The sequence below is a fragment of the Salmo trutta genome, chromosome 29 (genome assembly GCF_901001165.1).
Source record: "Salmo trutta chromosome 29, fSalTru1.1, whole genome shotgun sequence".
Lineage (NCBI taxonomy): Eukaryota > Metazoa > Chordata > Actinopteri > Salmoniformes > Salmonidae > Salmo > Salmo trutta.
The window spans coordinates 22,596,104-22,621,436 of NC_042985.1; the positions used below are offsets into that span (position 1 = coordinate 22,596,104).

Consider the following 25,333-nt stretch of genomic DNA (forward strand, 5'->3'; position numbering starts at 1 on the left):
CCAGAGACGCGCTGAGGGAGAAGCACGAGAGGCACCCCCAAGAAATTTTTTTGGGGGTGCCCAGTCGTCGGAGCTGCCCGCCAGTCAACAGTCGTCGGAGCTGCCCGCCAGTCAACAGTCGACGGAGCTGCCCGCCAGTCAACAGTCGTCGGAGCTGCCCGCCAGTCAACAGTCGTCGGAGCTGCCCGCCAGTCAACAGTCGTCGGAGCTGCCCGCCAGTCAACAGTCGTCGGAGCTGCCCGTCAGTCAACAGTCGTCGGAGCTGCCCGTCAGTCAACAGTCGTCGGAGCTGCCCGTCAGTCAACAGTCGTCGGAGCTGCCCGTCAGTCAACAGTCGTCGGAGCTGCCCGTCAGTCAACAGTCGTCGGAGCTGCCCGTCAGTCAACAGTCGTCGGAGCTGCCCGTCAGTCAACAGTCGTCGGAGCTGCCCGTCAGTCAACAGTCGTCGGAGCTGCCCGTCAGTCAACAGTCGCCGGAGTGGCCAGACTGCGCTGGACTGCCGGAGTGGTCAGACTGCGCTGAACTGCCGGAGTGGCCAGACTGCGCTGAACTGCCGGAGTGGCCAGACTGCGCTGAACTGCCGGAGTGGCCAGACTGCGCTGAACTGCCGGAGTGGCCAGACTGCGCTGAACTGCCGGAGTGGCCAGACTGCGCTGAACTGCCGGAGTGGCCAGACTGCGCTGAACTGCCGGAGTGGCCAGACTGCCCTGAACTGCCGGAGTGGCCAGACTGCCCTGAACTGCCGGAGTGGCCAGACTGCGCTGAACTGCCGGAGTGGCCAGACTGCCCTGACCTGCCGGTGTGGCCAGACTGCCCTGACCTGCCGGTGTGGCCAGACTGCCCTGACTGTCCCGAGTGGCCAGACTGCCCTGACTGTCCCGAGTGGCCAGACTGCCCTGACTGTCCCGAGTGGCCAGACTGCCCTGACTGTCCCGAGTGGCCAGACTGCCCTGACTGTCCCGAGTGGCCAGACTGCCCTGACTGTCCCGAGTGGCCAGACTGCCCTGAACGTCCCGAATTGCCAGACTGCCCAAACTGTCCCGAACTGCCAGACTGCCCAGACTGCCTGGAACGGCCAGAACCTGAGCCGCCTCCAATATAGGTGGGTTGGGGAGGGGGGGTGTAGCACAGTGCCGTCGTTGACGGCAGCCACCCTCCCTTCCCTCCCTTTAGAAAGGGGGAATTTTTCTTTTAGGTATTGTTTGGGGGTATTTTTTGTTTTGTTTTTGTTTTTAAGGTGCTTCTGGGGTAGCACCTTTAAGGGGGGGGTACTGTCACGTCCTGGCCAGTATATAAGGTTAATTGTTTGTAGTTTGGTCAGGGCGTGACAGAGGGTATTTGTTTTATGTGGTTCAGGGTGGTGTGTTTGGTTTAAGGGTGTTTGTTTTAGTAATTCCGGGTGTTGGTTTATGTTTAGGTATTTCTATGTGGAGTCTAGTATGTCTGTTTCTATGTCTGGTGAATTGGTGTTGGGACTCTCAGTTGAAGGCAGGTGTTGTCTATCTGCCTTTGATTGAGAGTCTCATAAATCCTTCGTGAGGGACAACACGTTACTTGTTATCTCTGTCTCTTTCTCTCCCTCTCTCTATTTCTCTCGCTCTTCCTCTCTCTCTCCCCCTCTTTCGTTCTCTCTCTCCCCCTCTCTCTTTCTCTCTCTCTGTCTCTCCTCTTCTCTTCCGCACTTCCCTAACGCGCATACTGTATTATATATAAACATATTACTATTATTATTGATATTTCCCTTTTTTATGTCCTTATTTGGTTGTGTAATGAAATGCAAAGGGGAAGTCAAAAGAAATGGAGGGGGTTTACGTGGGCTTATAGCCACATTCTTAATCTTATTTTTTATTGATGGAGGTGTTTATATCCTAGAATAACGTTGAAGTTAATGCCTCTACATAATGGCCCCCAGCACCCACTGATTTGTTTATTTATCTGGAGCTACGATTTGTCACTTTGAGGGTTATTAACAGGAATTAAGGTGTGTGTGTGTGTGTGTGTGTGTGTGTGTGTGCATTCCAGTGGAGAGAATTCAGTGTTTGCCATCCTAGCCCAAGGGCAAACTATTTCCTACTATACCCCCTGGGGAGTCTGTCACACACAGGTCAATGTGAACTGGAGAGGTGTTAAGCCAGGGTGTTGGGCATCAGCAAAATGTCATACAGTCCTCGCTCCATCCACTGACTGTCCTCAGATCAGTTGTGATACAATATTAATGCCCTGTTCCTGTATGTGAGGCATGCTGCCTAATGTGTGCTGTGTTCAGGAACGTGGCCAAATTATTCATAGGCCTATGTTTGTCTACAGAGATATATAGTGACATGAGATATGCAGTATCATCACATGATAAGGGAAGTGCGTGAACCCTGGCAAAGGGCATCATGTAGCCTAGCGGTTAAGAGCGTTGTGCCAGTAACTGAAAGGTTGCTAATTTGAATCCCAGAGCTGACTAGGTGAAAAATCTTTTGAGGTACCCTTGAGCAAGGCACTTAACCCTACTTGTTCCTGTAATGTAAGTGGCTCTGGATAAGATTATCTGGTAAATTATGTAAATATAAGGACACGGGGAAAGGCTACACATTAATTTAGTGTCAAACTCAAATGTTGCCTGACCGTTGTTTCATTGTTGCTTCAGTGTTACACTATTGTTGTGTTGAATTAATCAGACATAGCACATCATGTGAACGCCACTTGAACATACAGGTTGTCTTTGTTCGTCAAAGCAAACTGCAGTGGCCTTTTGTTAGCTAGAACAGATCTGTGAAGGTGGGTAAAAACAAGGACACACTGTCTTCCCTTCATCCATATGGTTTTCTCATCTTTTGCAATGTTTTGAGAGGAAAGTGTGTATTTTTACATGCTATGTGATGTTAGAAACAGAAGGCTTGTTGTTTAGAGGTATGGTTCCTTTAGTTCCTTTATGAACATAATTGGTTTCCGCCAAATGTCTCAACAATGCTCTGAATGTCAAAATTCAATGTCCCTAATCGATGTGTGTGTTTCATGCTTTTTCCATCACAGCATGTAGACTATGTCCTACTGTATGTGACTATAACTAATCCATTGGGCCTAACAATGGAAAACACACACAAACACACAACTCCCTAATCACCTGACATTTTACATTTCGCCAAGCAGTCTCAATAGCAAGGGAGCCCAAGTAGCCATATTTTAAAACAATTACACTGCTCACCTCTTGCACTTCTTACACAGCCAGGCACGGCTTGTACCAAGCCCACACTATTCCATAACACCATGGTTGGAAACATATTATAGAGGCAATCTCAGACAGTATGATTTTATCAGTCAACACCTCTCTACTTCAATCTCATATGGTGCCCATTCCTGAGCATTCTGCATCAGTGTTAACCTGTGTCTACCACTTAGAGAGCGGGCCAACAATCACTTCAACTCGGAATGGAATGAGACAGGCTTTACTGAGGGGGGGATCTGGGAGACAGACTTTACTGAGGGGGGAATCTGGGAGAGTGAGTGACGTGCCGATGGTGGTGGTGGTTGCTGGGTTACTATGGCAACAAGAGTGTGGGAAACGACATACAGCGGTATATGGAGTTTTACATGGGGTGTTTGAGGAGATGTGTGACTCCCCTACACTCTTCGAAGAAAGGTTTCCGAAAGGGTTCTTCGGCTGTCCCCACAGGAGAACCCTTTTTGGTTCAAGGAGAACCTTATTTGGTTCCTGGTAGAACCTTTTGTTGTTCCATGTAGGACCTTTTGGGGTTCTATGTAGAACCCTCTTTGGAAAGGGTTCAACATGGAACTCAAAAGGGTTCTACCTGGAAGCCTGGTTCTACCTGGAACCAAAAAGGGTTCTTTAAAGGGTTCTCCTATGGGGACAGCTGAAGAAGCCTTTTAGGTTCTAGATAGTAAGAATTTCACAGTAAGGTCTACACTTGTTGTATTCGGCGCATGTGACAAATAGAATTTTGATTTGAGATAGCACCTTTTTTTCTAAGAGTATACCTTATTGGTGGTAACAAACCCCCAAATATGTAGAATTTGGCCAATATGGTTTTCAATTACCCCTTCACAGTTCCATAGGAGCTGAGGTCCAGGGTTGGAGAGGGACACTGTCACACTGTAAAACTAATCTCCCAAACTGAATAATAATTGATGCTGGCCATGGGGATACTGAATAGTAATTGATACTTTTTACAGACAGTTCCAGCATACCTTAAATCCTGTGTTGACACTGGTGAGAAGATATAATTGTTTCTGAGGCTCATGGTAGCCTGTGTCATGCAAGGACATGCACACTAAAACCGTCCATTCGGTACGGCACATATTTTAAATAGCCATTAGACCAACTGACACCAGCTTGATTAATGGGCGTTAATGGGCTCATCCATCCCGAACAAATCAAAACCACAAAATGAAAATGATGTGAATCTATATGAAATCATAATTAGTAAATATTAGTAATATAGTAATATACTTGTGCTGCCAAACATACCCTCGTAAAACTGACTATCCTACCGATCCTTGAATTCGGTGATGTAATTTACAAAATAGCCTCCAACACCCTACTCAGCAAACTGGATGTAGTCTATCACAGTGCCATTTGTTTTGTCACCAAAGCCCCATATACTACCCACCACTGCGACCAGTATGCTCTCGTTGGCTGGCCCTCGCTACATATTTGTCGCCAAACCCACTGGCTCCAGGTCATCTATAAGTCTTTGCTAGGTAAAGCCCCACCTTATCTCAGCTCACTGGTCACCATAGCAACACCCACCCGTAGCACACGCTCCAGCAGGTATATTTCACTGGTCATCCCTAAAGCCAACACCTCATTTGGCCGCCTTTCCTTCCAGTTCTCTGCTGCCAATGACTGGAACGAATTGCAAAAATCACTGAAGCTGGAGACTTATATCTCCCTCTTTAACTTTAAGCATCAGCTGTCTTAGAAGCTTACCAATCACTGCACAGGCAATCTGTAAGTAGCACACCCAACTACCTCATCCCCATATTGTTATTTATATTTTTGCTGTTTTGCACCCCAGTATCTCTACTTGCACATCATCATCTGCACATCTATCATTCCAGTGTTAATGCTAAATTGTAATTATTTCACCTCTATGGCCTATTCATTGCCTTACCTCCCTAATCTTCTACATTTGCACACACTGTACATATAATTTTCTATTGTGTTATTGACTGTATGTTTGTTTATGTGTAACTCTGTGTTGTTGTTTTTGTCGCACTGCCTTGCTTTATCTTGGCCAGGTCGCAGTTGTAAATGAGAACTCAACTGGCCTACCTGGTTAAATAAAGGTGAAATTAAAAAAAAGTAAAACAAATATTATGAGAAACATCTAGTTCATAGTAGATCAGCAGGGCCAGTTTAAGGGACAGACAATATATAGCTGTGTACTCCTTAATTACACCATTATGTCATGTCCCAGTAGCTGAACTGTCTTGTTGATGTAGCTGTCTGTGTATCCTCCTCTATAGTGTACTGGCCCATAGGGACACATAGCTTCCACTCAATGAATTATTACTGATATATCAACACACACACACACACACACACACACACACACACACACACACACACACACACACACACACACACACACACACACACACACACACACACAATTGCACATCTAGCTCCACAGCCCATCCCCATGAGGCCATTTAGAATGCTCTCTGAGTCAGAAGCCATGAGCCCAGTGATGTGGAGCTGGGAATGTGTCAGACTAACTGAGAGGAGTGTAACTGCACCACTCAGACTACTAACCATCCTTAGGATTAGGATCTTACTTTCTGTAATTAACCACACACACAAATACATACTCTTCCTACTTCCGGGTTAAGTTTGCACGCACGCATGCATGCACACGTACACACACAAACACACACACAGTGGGTGGCAGGTAGCTTAGCGGTTAGAGCAATGGGCCAGTAACCGAAAGGTTAGTAGATTAAATTCCCGAGCCGACTAAGTGAAAAATCTGTCCATCTCCCCCTTGAGCAAGGCGTTCAATCCTAATTGCTCCAGGGTAGCCTAATTGTTTCAGGGTCGCCATCAATAATGGCTGATCGCTAGCTGTGTCCCCATTCTCAGGGATATGCGATGTTCATTTCACACCACACACTTGTAAAGGTTACCTTCACTGACTTTATTGTCCCCATGGGGAAATTTTGTTGCAGTGTCATGTACAAGTTTAAAGTGGCATTTTAAATACAAAAAAAATTGACAATACAACTTTCATAACAGATACATACCAATAAAAATAGACTAGCCTGCTGGCCTTACTGGGTTGATAGGAACATTAGCCCAAGCTATTTAGGAGGGATATCATACCTGGCACAAATTTTTGTCTAGTTCTGTTTTTTGCCGAGGGGTACCCTGTATCTGCACCCAGAAGGGAGTAGTTCAAAGTCCGGGTACAGGGGGTGGCTTGGGCCTGAAATTATTTTATGAGCCTTGTAGTCTGACATGATTAAAAACATCTGAGCAACAGGTAACTCCTCCAAATCGATGCATCCTTCAAATCGATGCATCCCCCAAACCTTCCCACCACCTCATCTACAAAGGGCCAATGTGATACTTCAATAAGTGATGAGGCCTTTATGAATGATGCATTCATTTGTTCAATAAAATATACATAGGCAGAACAGTTTTGTTTACTGTTGCATTTTAGCCCTGAAGAAAATGACTAGGTTGACATCTTGAATTTGTTCCAGTCTCATGCTCTCTAAATGGTTCTGCTTTTAGAGAACAGTAAATAATACATCTATAGAACTAGAGACCATGAGCTTCTAGTGCTTTCTATCAAACCTAGCTGCTAATTAGCTACAAATGTGTCCAACATAATGGTCTGTTTTTGACTAAATGTTTCTATCATGGACAATGATCATAGCTAGGGTTGCAAAAATCCGGTTACTTTCCCAAAATTACAAGGTTTTCCAGAAATCCTAGTTAGAAGATTTCCAGAATCAGGAGGGAACAAGAAGGGAATCCAACATTTTTGTAAAACCTGAAGATTTTGGGAAATGTATTGAATTTTTGCAACCCTAATCATAGCCGTTGGTTGTTGGCGGGAATCAGCTAACTATGTAATCTATACATAAAACTCTGGCAACATTATCACCCAAATCAAAGTAACATTGAAAAATAGTCATCAATATATAGAAAAACCCAGAATCCCAAACACCAAGCATGATGTTCATAAATCTGAGCGTTGTGTAGTGTATACACTTATGATGTGTCATTTGAACATGTTTATTTGCTAATTGCAGTTGTACACAATGAGAGAATGAGACAGATCTGGGTGTCTGCTGTAGACATGAAACTGTCTGTAATTTGCATGTTTCATCATAGAGATACAATGTAATATATTGAACTATGTGGTTTTCATAGTAAAGTGCAGTGCAATAATGATCAGTAATGCTGGCTTGTTCCCAAGGGCTGAGGGAGGGAAAACTGAGAACATCAGGCACTGCAGAAACCCCTCCCACTTCCATTCACATTCAATTTTCAGTTATTGTCCACAAATAAGTGACTTCATTTTCACAGCTTGAGGAAAACAACGAGACGCATGAGAAATAACAACCGACAATTTTCCCACAAGGCATTTCAGAATTCCAAGTAGAAGCAAACAATAATGTTCCAAATGATTCACTGCAGTTGATCTAAAATTCCTACGTGGGCCATATTGCATCAGAGATATGCATATTAAACCGATAGCATAGACTAGAAACATGTCTTCTAGCTAGGGTGAGACACTGATTTATGTTGTCATCTGGTATCCCAGTCTGTATCCAGTGTCAAGGATTACTTTTGTATTGACATGTCGAGGTTCAGAGATCCACAGTTAAGACACTGAAGCCTCCAGCCAGCAACTCCTGGCTTTACAGGCTAAACCACTCCACTGCAGCCTTAGGTACCCCCACAGCGAGACTAAGACCTGAGTCAATGTGAAGAGATACAGTAAACAATTGGCAAAACGAGTGAAGTGGAAGATGAGGTGTGAGCAGAATAACCTTAACTGCAATATTTCCTCACTCTGTAAGAGAAGATTTTGTGCTGTTTGTAATCTGCTCTTTGTAGAGATGCCATCAATCGGGGGAGGTGAGTTCCCTGAGACAGAGAATTGTTGCTTAATGCTTTGAGGTAGGGTATAGCAAAAACCTACTCACGTATACACACGCACAACTACCTCTCCCCCCACACACACACTCCCCCAACACAGCTTTATCCTGTATCCTCCCATGAGGGCCCAGGTTGCTGCAGGTCTAACAGGTGTGCACCAGTATCAGCAGGGTTCCCTAACCCCCGTCAAGGCTGCTTCCCCCTGGGGTAACACCTAGCCTAGCGGAGTACCAGGTCTCATCCCCTCAGCAGCTCTCGTTCTGTCAATCACCCAGATGGAGCCAGGAGACAGGCAGAGGGATAGGAGATGGGGGGGTCTTCCTCTCTCAGTATGAAAGCTGTGGGACTCCCGGAGTGGATGGGAGGTAAGCCAGTGGAAGAGCATAAGTTTCAGCTCCTATTCAGGCCTTCTCATTAGCATACTCCTAAGCCAATACTGACAACCACACACACACCATGTGGGCTAGCAAGTATCAAGAGAGTACATAGTCATTATGGGTACGAAGATGCTAAATGTTTTGGGACAACTCCATATGAGTGCTGAACAACTCATGTCTGTATAACTCACATGACCCTCAATCTGCTGGAACATGTGTACTTGTTGTCCATAGAGACAGGACAGCATCAAGGTTGGTTATTTTGATCTCTATGCAGATGCATTCGTTTTTGTATTACGCACTGCGGACGTGACCAAACTCATGAATACAGACACATTAACAATGTGAATGTGAACACGAGCAAAGTGACTTTAGCTAACATGAACATGATTTCCCTCCATTCAGCCTCATGTGTCTCCTTTTCATGTGCACATTACACGTCTGCATTCGTCGCTGTTATATGGATGGACACTTTCAAAAGGTTTGGGCCAGAGCCGAAGAAAGGAAAGTAAAATCATCCCCAGGGATAGGTTTCCATTGTCCTGTCTGCTGTTATGATATAGAGTTGAGTCCAGTACAGTAGAGTTATGACATAGAGTTGAGTCCAGTACAGTTATGAATAAAGTTGAGTCCAGTTATGATATAGAGTTGAGTCCAGTACAGTAATGAATAAAGTTGAGTAAGGTACAGTTATAGAGTTGAGTCCGGTACACTACAGTTATGATATAGAGTTGAGTCCAGTTATGATATAGATTTGAGTCCAGTACATTATTTATCTGTTATTTTACCAGTTAAGTTGACTGAGGAAGGGGATGAATGAGCCAATTGTAAACTAGGGAGTATTAGGTGACTGTGATGGTTTGAGGGCCAGATTGGGAATTTAGCCAGGACAGCAGGGTTAACACCTCTGCTCTTACGATAAGTGCCATGGGATCTTTAATGACTTCAGAGAGTCAGGAAACCCGTTTAACATCCTATCCGAAAGACAGCACCCTACACAGGGCAGTGTCACTGCCCCTATTTTTTTAGACCAGTGGCCACCTCTAGCAGCATCTGGTCTCCCATCGAGGGACTGACCAGGACCAACCCTGCTTAGCTTCAGAAGCAAGCCAGCAGTGGTATGCAGGGTGGTATGCTGGGTGGTATGCTGCAGGATGGTATGATATAGAGTTGAGTCCAGTACATTACAGTTATGATATAGAGTTGAATGCAGTACAGTACAGTTATGATATAGAGTTGAGTCCAGTACAGTACAGTTATGAATATAGGTGGGTAAGGTACAGTACAGTTATGAATATAGTTGAGTAAGATACAGTACAGTTATGATATAGAGTTGAGTCCAGTACACTACAGTTATGATATAGAGTTGAGTCTAGTACATTACAGTTATGATATAGAGTTGAGTCTAGTACATTACAGTTATGATATAGAGTTGAGTCCTGTACAGTACAGTTATGATATAGAGTTGAGTCCTGTACAGTACAGTCATGATATAGAGTTGAGTCCAGTACATTACAGTTATGATATAGAGTTGAGTCCAGTACATTACAGTTATGATATAGAGTTGAGTCCAGTACATTACAGTCATGATATAGAGTTGAGTCCAGTACACTACAGTTATGATATAGAGTTGAGTCCAGTACATTACAGTTATGATATAGAGTTGAGTCTAGTACATTACAGTTATGATATAGAGTTGAGTCCTGTACAGTACAGTTATGATATAGAGTTGAGTCCTGTACAGTACAGTCATGATATAGAGTTGAGTCCAGTACATTACAGTTATGATATAGAGTTGAGTCCAGTACAGTACAGTTATGATATAGAGTTGAGTCCTGTACAGTACAGTTATGATATAGAGTTGAGTCCAGTACAGTACAGTTATGATATAGAGTTGAGTCCAGTACAGTACAGTTATGATACAGAGTTGAGTCCAGTACAGTACAGTTATGATATAGAGTTGAGTCCAGTACAGTACAGTTATGATATAGAGTTGAGTCTAGTACATTACAGTTATGATATAGAGTTGAGTCTAGTACAGTACAGTTATGATATAGAGTTGAGTCCAGTACAGTACAGTTATGTAATAGAGTTGAGTCCAGTACAGTACAGTTATGATATAGAGTTGAGTCCTGTACAGTACAGTTATGATATAGAGTTGAGTCCTGTACAGTACAGTTATGATATAGAGTTGAGTCCTGTACAGTACAGTCATGATATAGAGTTGAGTCCAGTACATTACAGTTATGATATAGAGTTGAGTCCTGTACAGTACAGTTATGATATAGAGTTGAGTCCTGTACAGTACAGTCATGATATAGAGTTGAGTCCAGTACATTACAGTTATGATATATAGTTGAGTCCAGTACATTACAGTTATGATATAGAGTTGAGTCCAGTACAGTACAGTTATGATATAGAGTTGAGTCCAGTACAGTACAGTTATGATATAGAGTTGAGTCCAGTACAGTACAGATATGATATAGAGTTGAGTCCAGTACAGTACAGTTATGATATAGAGTTGAGTCCAGTACAGTACAGTTCAGTAGCGGATGTAATAATAGTGGCCTGGACTTCCTGCTATGTCCCCTGGCTTGTTCACTCAATTATTTAAGAGAGCTCTCTATCTGTGTTTTGTCAAAGGGTCAGAGGACACACAGCAGCCTGACTACAGCCTGTTAATAGTGCCAGTCTCCTACTTCACATTAGTCAGACAGACGGCAGAGTGGACACACACATGCCCATATGCAGATAGGCAATCAGACTGACAGGATGCACACACTCACACAGACACACAGACACACAAACACACACACACACACACACACACACACACACACACACACACACACACACACACACACACACACACACACACAGAAACCATTATACAGGGGTAACATTTGTTAGACTGATGGATGTTTATAATTGTCTTATCACGAGGGGGATGAAATATGCCATAAAACTTAGTCTTTCAATTCCACCATGGAACGCTATTTAGCTCCATTCATCACAGGACCATTGATACTGTGTGGAGGTATCTTCCACCCAAGTACAGTGGAAATGGAGAGGCATCTAAATGGTGTCTATCGCTATCAGGTAATGGCATTGAAAGGAGAGATCTAAAGGAGATAGTGTGTAATATCAAATTCTATCTAATTATCTCTGCTTGTTACACAGAGAATAAAAGACGCTGGGTCTATTTTTAGCGTCATTCAGTCCCTTTCCTCCACGCTGCGCCCTGAAGACACTACTACCATGTGTGAGAATGCATCCATTCAATTAGCATTGGGTTTTTCAGGGTTGACGGCTGTTCACGGCAAGTTAAAATTGCTTATTTTTAATTTGCGTCTTTGGTGCTTCCACGTTCCCGTGTTCCCAAAGATCCCCTCCCTCTACCAACCCCATTCTCCTGAAAATCTGATAATGAGGTTTTCATTTTAATTTTTTAAGTGGCCTAGTTTTTAGCAGAGAGCCGAGGAAATGGGGATGCATTGTGTTGCTCGCTCTAACACAAAACTACAGTATGAGAATGGTGGGGGAGGGATTCTGTGTGTGTAACTGTGTCTGTAACACTGGGGTATATCCACATACTTTCTTAGTATTTAGTGTGGGTAGTGTGGGTCCAACAAATCCCAGTCTGTTATGAGGGTATTGTGTCTGGTAAATGGCCAGGAGAGGAGCTGGCCTGGGGGACTCATAGATTAAACCTTACAATACAGTGGTGGTCATCTCAGAATATAAATGAGGCAGTTTTCACTCAAGGGACGCGCTCTGTTCACAGTTATCTAAAGCCTGGTTTAGTTTGAGTCTCTTCTCTGATTTCTCAGCTCTTGTACAGGGTAGTGAAATGCCTGTTGGATATTTCAAGATGGTTGTGTGTGTATAAGCATGTTACGATGCATTTAATATACACATTTCACAATAGATATCTTCCTTGTTTTACTATACATTATTAATAAATGTGTTATACATCCATACTGTATTGAGAGGTATGTATACCTGGTGTAGAAGCGTAAGTATTATATACAATGGAGTAAACACATAAGCTACTGTGAATAGTGAAGGTTGTGAGATGAGAGAGTGTACCAATCGGCCACACCTCAGGAAGATGGGATAATGAGTGGGCTACAGGAAAGCTCAGGCCAGCCAGATGATTACCGATACATCACAGGAGGCTCAGAGTGCTTTACTGTAGAACACAAGGGAGCCATTTTACATCTCTCAGTCTCCTGCTCGCTAAAAAGCCTAGCGCTGAAGATGTGAGTGAAATGCAAACAGGTTTGTTAAGACGTGAGGTGAGATGCTAGATCATGTTTTATAGAGAAATAGTCATCAGTTTCCACCAATGGAGGAACGACTCATACATGGAGGAATGTGATGGTGACATTTGGTTTGCTGGAAGTAATAGAGGTTTCATTCCAGATATGAACTCTAAAGTGAAAAGGTTAGCTAAAGCTTTCAGGGATGCAGGTCTCTGTCATGCATACTAACTACAGACAATACAGCACAGTTATCACAAGCCAAATCAGTAACAAACAGAAACAGCTCTTGATGAAGTCTCAATGAGACAACAGTGTCTTTCTTTAGGGCTGAGACACAGAGAGAGGTATCTGCCTACTCATTTGCTTCAGATGTAAATGAAATGCACGATTGTCTGACACACGTGTTCGGATTGCCTCAGAGAAGTCGATGTAGTGTTTTACACAAGGGGATTCAGCTAACCACAGAGAGAGAGGAGGAAGTAGAGCCTGCTGTGCAATGCTCTCTCCTCTGGAGAAGATTGTGCTCCTCATCGCAGCTTCGCTACTCCTTCTCTCGGTCTCTCCAGGGAATACGTTGATGAAAAATATAAATATGTTTACGGCTAAAGCTCTTTGGTTGCGTGCGTGTATTCCCTGGGGTTCCCGCTTTAGCGTGCTGGTCTTCTGGAGGGAGAGAACAGACGAGGCGGGTGGCGCCACCCTCAGGGCGACCTCTTAGTCCTAAACCACAACGCATGTTTCATAAATCCACAAGCACACATACATACATACACGTAAAGACAAACAAACATGCCTTTTGAAATGTATTGCCATATAAAAAGGGCATTAGCATCTCGGAAGCTGGCATGTCCTGAAGCCTACTGTGTCTTTGTCCTTTATCAATGTAACTGATAACAGATGTTTGCATGCTGGCCCTATGCATGTGGCTAGCATAGAGTGAAGGCTCTGAGACCAGCAGGAATCAATGGTAGACTATATTTGTATAATTTTGCATTCCGAGCTAGGGAGATAGCCAGGTGCGATGTCGGCCAGATACTCTGAATGGTGATTGGGAGCAAATCACTCAAATTAACTGCAATTACGGCACTGGCAATGTCAGGTGAAGGTCTCATCTCCCTAGTTAATCAGGCAAGGGGGTTGTGGCGAAATGACCATAATGCCTCTAGCCAGTGGGCTCTAAGCATGGACATTGTCATGACCAGCTGTGGTCAATGGTTAATGACTGCCTGCTGCCAGATCAGTGGTCCTTGGCTAAGCAGAACAGGTTACCTGTGGAATTCTTCTTCACATATAATTATTGTGATAGAGAACCTGCTGGTTGTGTAACACCAGCCTTTGTTTAAGACATGGAGTTAAGAGGCTTGGGCACCGCTTGTGCGCTTCTGCTCCCAATAAACAGCAATGAATCATTTGAGTGATGAGATGCAGAACCTTCTCTCTCTCTCTCTCCTCACTCATCCCCCTCTCCCTCTCTCCTCCCTGCCTGCTGCAGATAGACCCTCTGCCAATGGGAGGCTTCTAATCCATCCTCTCTTTTTTAGAATGAAAGAGAAGAGGAAAGCCTAGTCAGGCTCTGACATCGACACCTTTTCATGGCATCCAGAGATGCTTCTCTTAGTCACTGCCATCCAAAACATTTCAATTTCTCCATTTGACATTTCAGAATCCCCTCACTCCGTCCTACCTTCTGACAGTGATGGCTTAATTGTGTACTGCACAGAACAGCACAGCCATTTTGGTTAAAGTTTGTATTTGGAGGGAATTTCTTTTATGTATAATTATCCTCTTTCTGCAATTTGCATATGGGTTACATCAAAGGGATATTTGTGATCAACTTTATTACTCTTATGTTTATTTGATGCGATGATGCATCAGAGTAGTTAAGATTGAACACTTAAAACCATACACACCAACTGCAGTAGAAAAGAGCCAGAAGCACAATTCAGCCTAGCTTCCTAGCATAACACACCTTGAAACGGTTATAGTGCTCAATAGTGCTTAAACCCTATACACCACAGGCCCACAGGAGAGAAGGAAATAGAAAAGGAGTGAGATCCATAAAACAAGAGAAAAAGAGAGAGATCCATAAAACAATATTAAGCACTCATTACAGAACGTCGCCATCACAGCAGAATCAATCAGAAAGTGTTTAGAGAGGGGCCTGGGGAGCCAGTCTATTGGATTAATGTTACAATAATCAAAACACATGGTCAAAACACAACAGAAAGAGCCATATATCCTGGTTGTATTGTGGCACTGATTAGTTTTGAATTGATCATGCCATATGCTTTGTTTTAATAAACAAACACCAATTGAACTGCACAATCTGTACATTTATATAATGTATACAGTAGGCTGAGCTTTTAATAATGTCTTCTTGGTTTCCCCTCATATGATTACAGCTTAGATCATCACTTTCTATATTGGCTGGAGCCATATGCTTCCAGTGCCCAGAGTTAAATGTTCTCTTAAAATAGAAACTTCCGCTATCAGCCGAGCAGGGCTATCTCATAGCCTCTGAGAGACTACAGTATGAATGTGGGTTTGAGGGCTTTCTCCTCTATTACTCCATTTCTCATATCTTCCCCATTGCTGGGTGGGCTGGAGGAGGTTAAGGGTTGGGGTGAAGCGGCGATGAGGATGCAGGCTGTGTGTGCCCGGGGGCTCTGTAATGGGTATGGTTTGTGTGTGTGTGTGTGTGTGTGTGTGTGTGTGTGTGTGTGTGTGTGTGTGTGTGTGTGTGTGTGTGTGTGTGTGTGTGTGTGTGTGTGTGTGTGTGCATGTGCGAGCGGTAAGGCTCTGTGGGTGCATTCCACCAGCCTTTTATCACTGTGATGCTCTGCCCCATTGAGCTGCTTCTCTGCTAAAGCCTGTAACACACTGCCATTACTGGAGCAGGAGAGAGAGGGGTGGAGATTGAGATAGAGGAATAGAGATATGGATACAGATGGGATTATGGATAGGAAAGAGTTGATGAGAAGAAAAAGGAGACAATGTGGATGATTGAGCCTTAGAAAAGCTGGAGGGATGATGGGAGAAGGTGCAGAGGGATAGATAGAGTAAAGAGGAAGAGAGAGGAGGCAGGGTAGATATAGAGAGGAGGGAGATATGGGAGTACGGGATCAGGTATAGAATATGCTGTAGAGGAAAAGAAGAGGAGGATGAGGAAGAGAGGGTAATGTAAGATGGAAGGGAGAAGAGGTCGATGAGAGGAGGGAAAACAGAAAGTAGAGTGGGAAGAGGAGTGGGAGTGGGAGGGTAATTCCCCACTTGAGCTACCTCATTTCCCTAAACCCAACCATCATATTGGCTGAACAATAAAGGAGGATAAGTAGCTTACTGTAATAGACAGATGAACATACACATATTTTCTATGAAAGAGAGAGGAAGAGAGAGAGAGACACTATAGAAGAGACAGACAGAGATTCACAGAGAGGCCCTAGTGTCTCTTAGTTGCCATGGACACCAAGAAAGCTGACTTGAGGCTGTGCAGAAAGAATGTCTCACAATTAACACACACCAACACACACACATACACACAGCACCATTGCCACCACCCACTTCTCTCTTCAGCTTTCTCCCCTCCTTCAATGGGGGATGGTGGAGTTTTGACACAGAAAAATGCCTGTATGAGAAAGAAAAAATGGTATACAAATGATGTGCTTTTAACAGAACGACTGCGGTAACCGGCGCACAGTTCTCTGCTGTTCTTGTGTGATAAGTATGCAGTGTAGGATAAAAAAAACATCTTTATTGAATGCAGGAAAGCACAGCACGCCATTGGAGAAGCGGAGGAGGGCAAAAGCGGGAGTGCGAACACAAACTGGTTACAGTTCACTGTGAGTCGTGCATGTCTTTGATGGCATGAACACTGCTGGAATCTGTGTTCTTATTCGAGAGCAGGCAGAAAGCACATGAAGGCTCACTCATCTCTCCTATACTCCCTCAAATTCTTATATATTCTGTGTGTGTGGGGGAGTGGGGTGTGAGTGTGTGTGTGTGCGCACGTGTACGTGTTTGCGTGGTGGGTGTGGTATGTGTGTGTGGGTTGGGTGTATGTTTGTGTGTGTGTCTGTGTGGGGTGTGTGTGTGTGTGTGTGTGTGTGTGTGTGTGTGTGTGTGTGTGTGTGTGTGTGTGTGTGTGTGTGTGTGTGTGTGTGTGTGTGTGTGTGTGTGGGTGCGTGCGTGCGTGTGTAAAAAACAATTCAAATGTCACCATATTTGCAAAGCTTATACCTTCACTGTATATCCTACTCGACAAACGGGGGCCAGAAAAATCATAATTGAAAGATGATATTGTTTTCTCAATAGTGATACTGCATTTAGTGTGGATACACTGAGATGGAAGGCTCTGATCATGTGTCTCACTGATTGAACTTCATACAGGCTATGAATTGACCCCCTGATCATTGTCTGTTCTGATGTAGACTATGATTAGACCCTCTGATCATTCAGTCTGTTCTGATGTAGACTACGATTGGACCCCCTGATCTCTCAGTCTGTTCTGATGTACATGTAGGCTATGATTGGACTCCTTAATCATTCGGTTCAAAGTAACTGACATACCAGGTAGTTATTTTTATCCTGTCAACCATGTTTTCATACTGGTGTTCAGACAAATGGTCAGCATAGTTGTTTCTTCGCAGCACATTATGTATAACAAAGCCAACCTACAAAGACACTATGTCAGAAGTGGAAGCCAAATTAGTGCTGTGTCTGCTTCCTATACTGAGTACTGTTTCATGTCTTCCTCCATCTCCCAACCTCACTAAAGATGTGGTTTCTCTCCCTTCCTGTGATGTAGAAGAATTGTTTGATGTGCTGTTGCATAATACATTATTGCACATACTGTAGATCATAATTTTTCTATTTATTATCCCTTGTGGTGACCTAGGTTCGAACCAAATTATTACAGTGGCTTAGTATATATTTTCACAAAGTCTGCTGCCTCAGTTTGTATGATGGCAATTCGCATATACTCCAGAATGTTATGAAGAGTGATCAGATGACTTGCAATTAATTGCAAAGTCCCTCTTTGCCATGCAAATTAACTGAATCCCCAAAAGACATTTCCACTGCATTTCAGCCCTGCCACAAAAGGACCAGCTGACATGTCAGTGATTCTCTCGTTAACACAGGTGTGAGTGTTGACGAGGACAAGGCTGGAGATCACTCTGTCATGCTGATTGAGTTAGAATAACAGACTGGAAGCTTCAAAGGCAGGGTGGTGCTTGGAATCATTGTTCGTCCTCTGTCAACCAAGGTTACCTGCAAGGAAACACATGCCGTCATCATTGCTTTGGACAAAAAGGGCTTCACAGGCAAGGATATTGCTGCCAGTAAGATTGCATCTGAATCAACCATTTATCAGATCATCAAGAACTTCAAGAAGAGCGGTTCAATTGTTGTGAAGAAGGCTTCAGGGTGCCCAAGAAAGTCCAGCAAGCGCCTGAACCGTCTCGTAAAGTTGATTCAGCTGCGGGATCGGGGCACCACCAGTACAGAGCTTGCTCAGGAATGGCAGCAGGCAGGTGTGAGTGCATCTGCACGCACAGTGAGGTGAGGACTTTTGGAGGATGGCCTGATGTCAAGAAGGGCAGCAAAAAAGCCACTTTTGTCCAGAAAAAACATCAGGGACAGACTGATATTCTGCAAAAGGTACAGGGATTGGACTGCTGAGGACTGGGGTAAAGTCATTTTCTCTGATGAATCCCCTTTCTGATTGTTTGGGGCATCCGGAAAAAAGCTTGTCCGGAGAAGACAAGTTGAGCACTACCATCAGTCCTGTGTCATGCCAACAGTAAAGCATCCTGAGACCATTCATGTGTAGGGTTGCTTTTCCCAACCATCCAGGAACAGTTTGGTGACGAACAATGCCTTTTCCAGCATGATGGAGCACCTTGCCATAAGGCAAAAGTGATAACTAAGTGGCTCGGGGAACAAAACATCAATATTTTCATGTCCATGGCCAGGAACCTCCCCAGACCTTAATCCCATTGAGAACGTGTGGTCAATCCACAAAAGGCGGGTGGACAAACAAAAACCCACGAATTCTGACAAACTCCAAGCATTGATTATGCAAGAATGGGCTGCCATCAGTCAGGATGTAGCCCAGAAGTTAATCAACAGCATGCTAGGGGGGATTGCAGAGGTCTTGAAAAAGAAGGGTGAACACTGCAAATATTGACTCTTTGCATCAACTTCATGTAGTTGTCAATAAAAGCCTTTGACACTTATGAAATGCTTGTAACTATACTTCAGTATTCCATAGTAACATCTGACAAAAATATCTAAAGAAACTGAAGCAGCAAACTGTGGAAATTAATATTTGTGTCATTCTCAAAACTTTTGGCCATGACTGTACAGCTGCAGCGATAGGTAAGCTGCTCTGACAGCTGACGCTTAAAGTTAGAGAGGGAGATATAAGTCTCCAACTTCCGTGATTTTTGCAATTCGTTCCAGTCATTGGCAGCAGAGAACTGGAAGGAAAGCGGCCAAAGTAGGTGTTGGCTTTGGGGATGACCAGTGAGATATACCTGCTGGAGTGCGTGCTACAGGTGGGTATTGCTATGGTGACCAGTGAGCTGAGATAAGGCGGAGCTATACCTAGCAAAGACTTATAGATGACCTGGAGCCAGTGGATTTGGTGACGAATATGTAGCAAGGACCAGCCAACGAGAGCATACAGGTCACAGTGGTGAGTAGAATATGGGGCTTTGGTGACAAAACGGATGGCACTGTGACAGACCCCATCCAATTTGCTGAGTAGAGTGTTGGAGGCTAATTTGTAAATGACATCGCCGAAGTCAAGAATCGGTAGGATAGTCAGTTTTACGAGGATGAGTTTGGCAGCATGAGTGAAGGAGGCTTTGTTGCGAAATTGGAAGTTGATTCTTGATTTAACTTAGGAATGGAGATGCTTAATGTGAGTCTGGAAGGAGAGTTTACAGTCTAACCAGACACCTAGGTATTTATAGTTGTCCACATATTCTAAGTCATAACCGTCCAGAGTAGTGATGCTAGTTGGTTGAAGAGCATGCATTTTGTTTTACTAGCATTTAAGAGCAGTTGGAGGCCACGGAAGGAGTATTGTATGGCGTTGAAGCTCGTTTGGAGGTTTGTTAACACAGTGTCCAAAGAAGGGCCAGATGTATACAGAATGGTGTTGTCTGCATAGAGGTGAATCAAAGAATCACCCGCAGCAAGAGCGACATCATTGATATATACAGAGAAAAGAGTCGGCCCGAGAATTTAACCCTGTGGTACCCCCATAGAGACTGCCAGAGGTCTGGACAACAGGCCCTCCGATTTGACACACTGAACTCCATCTGAGAAGTAGTTAGTGAACCAGGCGAGGCAGTCATTAGAGAAACCAAGGCTGTTCAGTCTGCTGATAAGAATACGGTGATTGACAGAGTCGAAAGCCTTGGTCAGGTTGATGAAGACGGCTGCACAGTACTGTCTTTTATTGATGGTGGTTATGATATCGTTTAGGACCTTGAGCGTGGCTGAGGTGCACCCGTGACCAGCTCGGAAAACCAGATTGCATAACGGAGAAGGTATGATGGGATACGAAATGATAGGTGATCTCTTTGTTCACTTGGCTTTCGAAGACTTTAGAAAGGCAGGGCAGGGTGGATATAGGTCTGTAACAGTTTTGGTCTAGAGTGTCTCCCCCTTTGAAGAGGGGGATGACCGCGGCCGCTTTCCAATCTTTAGGAATCTTAGACGATACAAAAGAGAGGTTGAACAGACTAGTAATAGGGGTTGCAACAATGGCGGCGGATAATTTTAGAAAGAGAGGGTCTAGATTGTCTAGCCCAGCTGATTTGTAGGGATCCAGATTTTGCAGCTCTTTCAGAACATCAGCTGTCTGGATTTGAGTGAAGGAGAAGCGGGTGGGGGGGGGTTGGGCCAGTTTCTGCGCGGGGTGCAGAGCTGTTGGCTGGGGTTGTGGTAGACAGGTGGAAAGCTAGGCCAACCGTAGAGAAATGCTTATTGATATTCTCGATTATCGTGGATTTATCAGTGGTGACACTGTTTCCTAGTCTCGATGCAGTGGGCAGCTGGGAGGAGGTACTCTTATTCTCCATGGACTTTTCAGTGTCCCAAAACGTTTTGGAATTGGTGCTGCGGGATGCAAATTTCTGTTTGAAAAAGCTATCCTTTGCTTTCCTAACTGACTCTGTGTATTGGTTCCTGACTTATTGTATGGGGTATTGTATGTAGATTGATGAGGGAAAAAAACAACGTAATACATTTTAAAATAAGGCTGTAACGTAACAAAATGTAGAAAAAGTCAAAGGGTCTGAGTACTTTCCGAATGCACTGTATATGACAATGTTCCATTGAAATACACTTGGATCATGGGAATAACCAAACACTGGTTCCTCTTCAAATGAATCATATGAAACAAAGACGTCTATGAGTTCACTGAATGCCTATTACATACATTTTTTTGCCCTTTGGTGCAATTTTCACTCTTACTACAAAACTCAAAACAGATCATCAAAAAGGCAGTTGTTTCAAAACTCTAAGCACAATTTCAATTGACAAAGTACAATACACAAAATCATACAGTTACTTTTTTACCTAGAAATACATGTTTGATGTTCCAATACATGTTAATAGAAAGTAATTGCTTTTCACAATGCAGTGATCACATTAATTTTGATATGATTCTATTCTCTTTTGTTAAAATAAATTTTACTATTACTTAATCCGACTGCTCTTAATTGATGATCACTTAAACGTTTGGTTTAAAATTGCATTACCCATGTCGTCCAAAAAGTTATACTTTTGACTCATCTGTCCATAGAACATTCTTCCAAGTGTCTTGATGATCATCAAGGTGATTTTTTGGCAAACTTGAGTCAACATTTTGGACTAGATGGGTCCCATTATGTCTGGTGAAAACCAAACACTGCATTCCACAGTAAGAACCTCATACCAATGGTCAAGCATGGTGGTGGTAGTGTGATGGTTTGGAGATGCTTTGCTGCCTCAGGACCTGGACGACTTGCCTGTAGCATATTACATCCAAAGGGCAATTTATCTTAAAAGTTTTGCTGTTGGATGAACTGGTTGTTAAAATAACGACATTGAGAAGATATCATTATGTTGTGTTTTGGTGATTAAACCAATGTACTCATTATATTTCACATTAAACATTAGTTTGGATTGTTAAGTGTTAAGTGAAAAGCTCTTAAGTGAAAATAGTACCAAACCACCAAAAACAATGTTAACATGTATCCAATGGTGCTAAGCTGTACAGGTCCAATTGTTGCTCTTTATGAGGTAACCATGCCCTTCAGCATGGAAAGGGTTTGCTCTCATTCATTATGGAGTCTGATTCTACTCCTGTATAAGACTCTATGGGGCTGGTAGCTTTAGCTCCATTGTGCTGCTTAAATAACTATTTGGTGCACAGGCTGTTTTCATTCATCTTTACAAAACTGTCTGGACAAGGGTTAGACAGGAATGTATTACATACACTTCAATTCCCCTATAGTTCCATCTTTAGATATATAGATCAAATACATATACTGTACATGCATGCATGCATGCACGCACGCACGCACGCACACACACACACACACACACACACACACACACACACACACACACACACACACACACAGGCACACACACGTACGCACTCATACAAACACACATTTCCACATGGTTAATACAGAGCCTGTCAATCACTGAAATGGATTGAGAAATTATTAAATTGACTGCACAATAAAAGAGGTGCTTACTGATCAATTGTGCAAATCTATAATAGAATTAGTTATCAACCAGCCTCACCATACAGCCCTTAATGGCATTGACATACTGTATATCCCAAGATAAACAGGTTGAACAACAATCCTACCTGGCCAAAGGATAAACAGAACAGTATAGAATACAACTGAGCCAAACAATAGGAATTAATGCAGTAGCAGAAAACATGCACTTAATACTAAACAACGTGCACAATCAACACCACTAATTAGTTCGTTCTCAGGGCCAGTTGTATTGAAAGCCAGTTGGGCGTCACTCTTGACGTGCATTTGGATGACAGCCCTGGGGTCTCGGCGCAAAGAGAGCATTGGGGGTTTAGTGTTGGCGGCGCGGTTAATAAGCGGAGCGCTTTGAACTGTGGAGAGTCGGGATCGCGCTCGCTCATTGCTTGATGGTGAATTGAGCGACTGGCTGCGCGGCGCCGGTCATTCACGCATCGAAAGAGCGCATGCACTTTTTCAGCACCAATTGAGTGTGGACAGCGCACGGTGCCTCATAGCCTCCTGTGAGTGGTCGGACATTCAACCTGTGGCTAAATTGTACGATAGGCTACTTTTGATGGGGAAAACCCCACAATTGAATACTACACACTCGAACAGGGATGCCCGACGTTTGGAAAGAAATAAAGGAATATGATGTTTTTTTTTACCTAGTATACTTACCTGTTCCTCCTCCGCTACCCTGGTTGGTTTTTCAGACAGCGAGAGTGGTGCTGAGCTGCTGGGTGTTGGTTACTCCGCTTCGGGTGGAGTGGTGCGCTGCTACTGGGGCTTTAGTTGACTCTGTGCCGGGAGGATTAGTGTGATTCTGCGGGGGCTAGTCGACTCTCTGGTGGGCGGGGTGGTGTGGTGGTGCCATAGGAGCCCCTCCATTCAGAAGGATGCTGGTGGGAAATGCCTGGCGACAGAGAGGACGAGATTTGTCAAAAAGCACTAGAACTACTGTCTGATCTGTGCTCTAAAGGGGAAGTACAGAACGAGAACTGTCTGGATTTCATTTACCATTTCCGGGACCTCGCCAGACCACGCTACACGGACTCAGGTATTAATGCACCAGTCAATCCTATCCAATTAATCGGCCCTGAGAGCAGTGTATGTGTATGCAATGCGTGTGCGCTTTTCGGTTTGAATTATACAGATGTAACTTGCTCTGAAACACTTTGATCTGAATATATTTTTTTCACACATTAAGTTTGGAGAGATAGGGTTCCATTTCTGCACAGAACTTGTTGCATGGAGATTAGGAGTGAGGAAAATGATTTTATATAGGGGTTTGCAGGAACAAATGTTTGATAAAAACAAAAGTCAGTAGGTTATATTCAGCCTTGCCAATAAATGTAGTGTGGGATATGCAGTGCGCACTATGGATTTGTTATATGTGCATTTATTTCTGGTGCACCTGAGGTGGATGGGGTGTTAAGTGGGGGATGGGGACTAGTGCGAGTTTGCGTAATCCTTGGTCGCATTCATTGAAGCTTGAGCTCGCGTGATACCCAATGCTATCTCATTTTTTTGCATTGGCACATGCGATGCAACACTCGGCCACACTAAAGTTCTCAGCGGATTCGTTTTGTAATCCCTCACCCATTTATCAAGGGTTAGTGGTGAGTGCATGCATATACGTGCTAGCCTCAGCAAGAGAGGGAGACAGTGCTTAGGGTGGAGCGGGAATTTTGGGGAACCTAGCACACCGTGCGAGCGCGCCAGGATACGAGGGAGGAGTGCATTCTTAGTAATACCGTATCACACTAACCCACGTGAGCTGTTTGTGTGTGTGTTCGTGCGTGCGTGGACGTGTTTTTCACTCTACCCACTGATCCATGGCTGCCTGTTGCAGACCCTTGTGATTACTAGAAGGTTCACAGGAGGTTTCTGGAAGGCATAAAATGTTACATATTGTGAACCCAATGGCCTGAGCTTGATCTAATAACCCAAACTTCTGCATTTCTCACATGCCCCTGATTGCTGAATTGTTCAAGATGTGGCCCGTAACCCCACCCCCATCCTTTCAGTCAAAACCTCTCTTCACTCTCCCATCTCCTTGCTCCCCTCTTCTTTCTCCTCTCCCCTCCCCTCCCCTTCCTCCTATACCCCCTCTCCTCACCCCCTTCTAATTTCTGCGTACTATCTGTCCCTGCTCCTCTCCCCTATGCACCATTTCTTCTCCCTTCAGCACTATTCTCTGTGAACTCTCCCTTCTCTCTTCATTCTCCTTTACCTCCATTCTCCCCTCTGCATTGACAGCCAGGTGGAGTGTAGGGTGGGGTTATTGAACTGCGATCAGAGGCAGGTTCCCTTGAGTCCACAGTCCCTGGTTTTATTAACATATCCAGCTGAGCCATGTCATCCTGTCCTGGATGACTGGCACCTCAATAAAACCAGAGAGAAATACGGATGAAAGAGAGAAGAGAAAAAGATATAGGAAGATTGACAAGTCTTTTTGCGTTAGTCTCTGGCATTCAAAGATAATATGTGACCCAAACGGAGAAGAGTGTGTGTGTGTGTGTGTGTGTGTGTGTGTCTGTTTCTGTGTGGAGGGTTAAAAACCAACCATGGCTAACACATTTGCAGTGTTTGTACAGGCCAAGCGACTCCCTCACACCAGATCAGGTCAAAATGAATGTCTGCACCATACTCAATGTTAATGCCACTGTGAAGCTTACTATTTTAAATCATCTGGAGAATGAAAAAAATCTTACAATTGATCTCTCACCTTTACCAAAATAACTTCACAGACATCTGCCTGCTGTCTATACATTAATGTAGTGCTGAGCATGTTGCTAA

At 43.9% G+C, this 25,333-nt stretch overlaps 1 protein-coding gene across 1 annotated transcript in view; it reads left to right on the top strand.

The window, feature by feature from the left end:
- Positions 1-22,973: 22,973 nt before the first annotated feature.
- Positions 22,974-25,333, top strand: part of syt9a (synaptotagmin IXa) — a 51,165-nt gene continuing 48,805 nt past the window's right edge. The window contains exon 1 of the mRNA XM_029721272.1: positions 22,974-23,591. Coding sequence (XP_029577132.1) covers positions 23,444-23,591 — 148 coding nt within the window. The 5' untranslated portion in view covers positions 22,974-23,443. The remainder of the gene's footprint in view (positions 23,592-25,333) is intronic.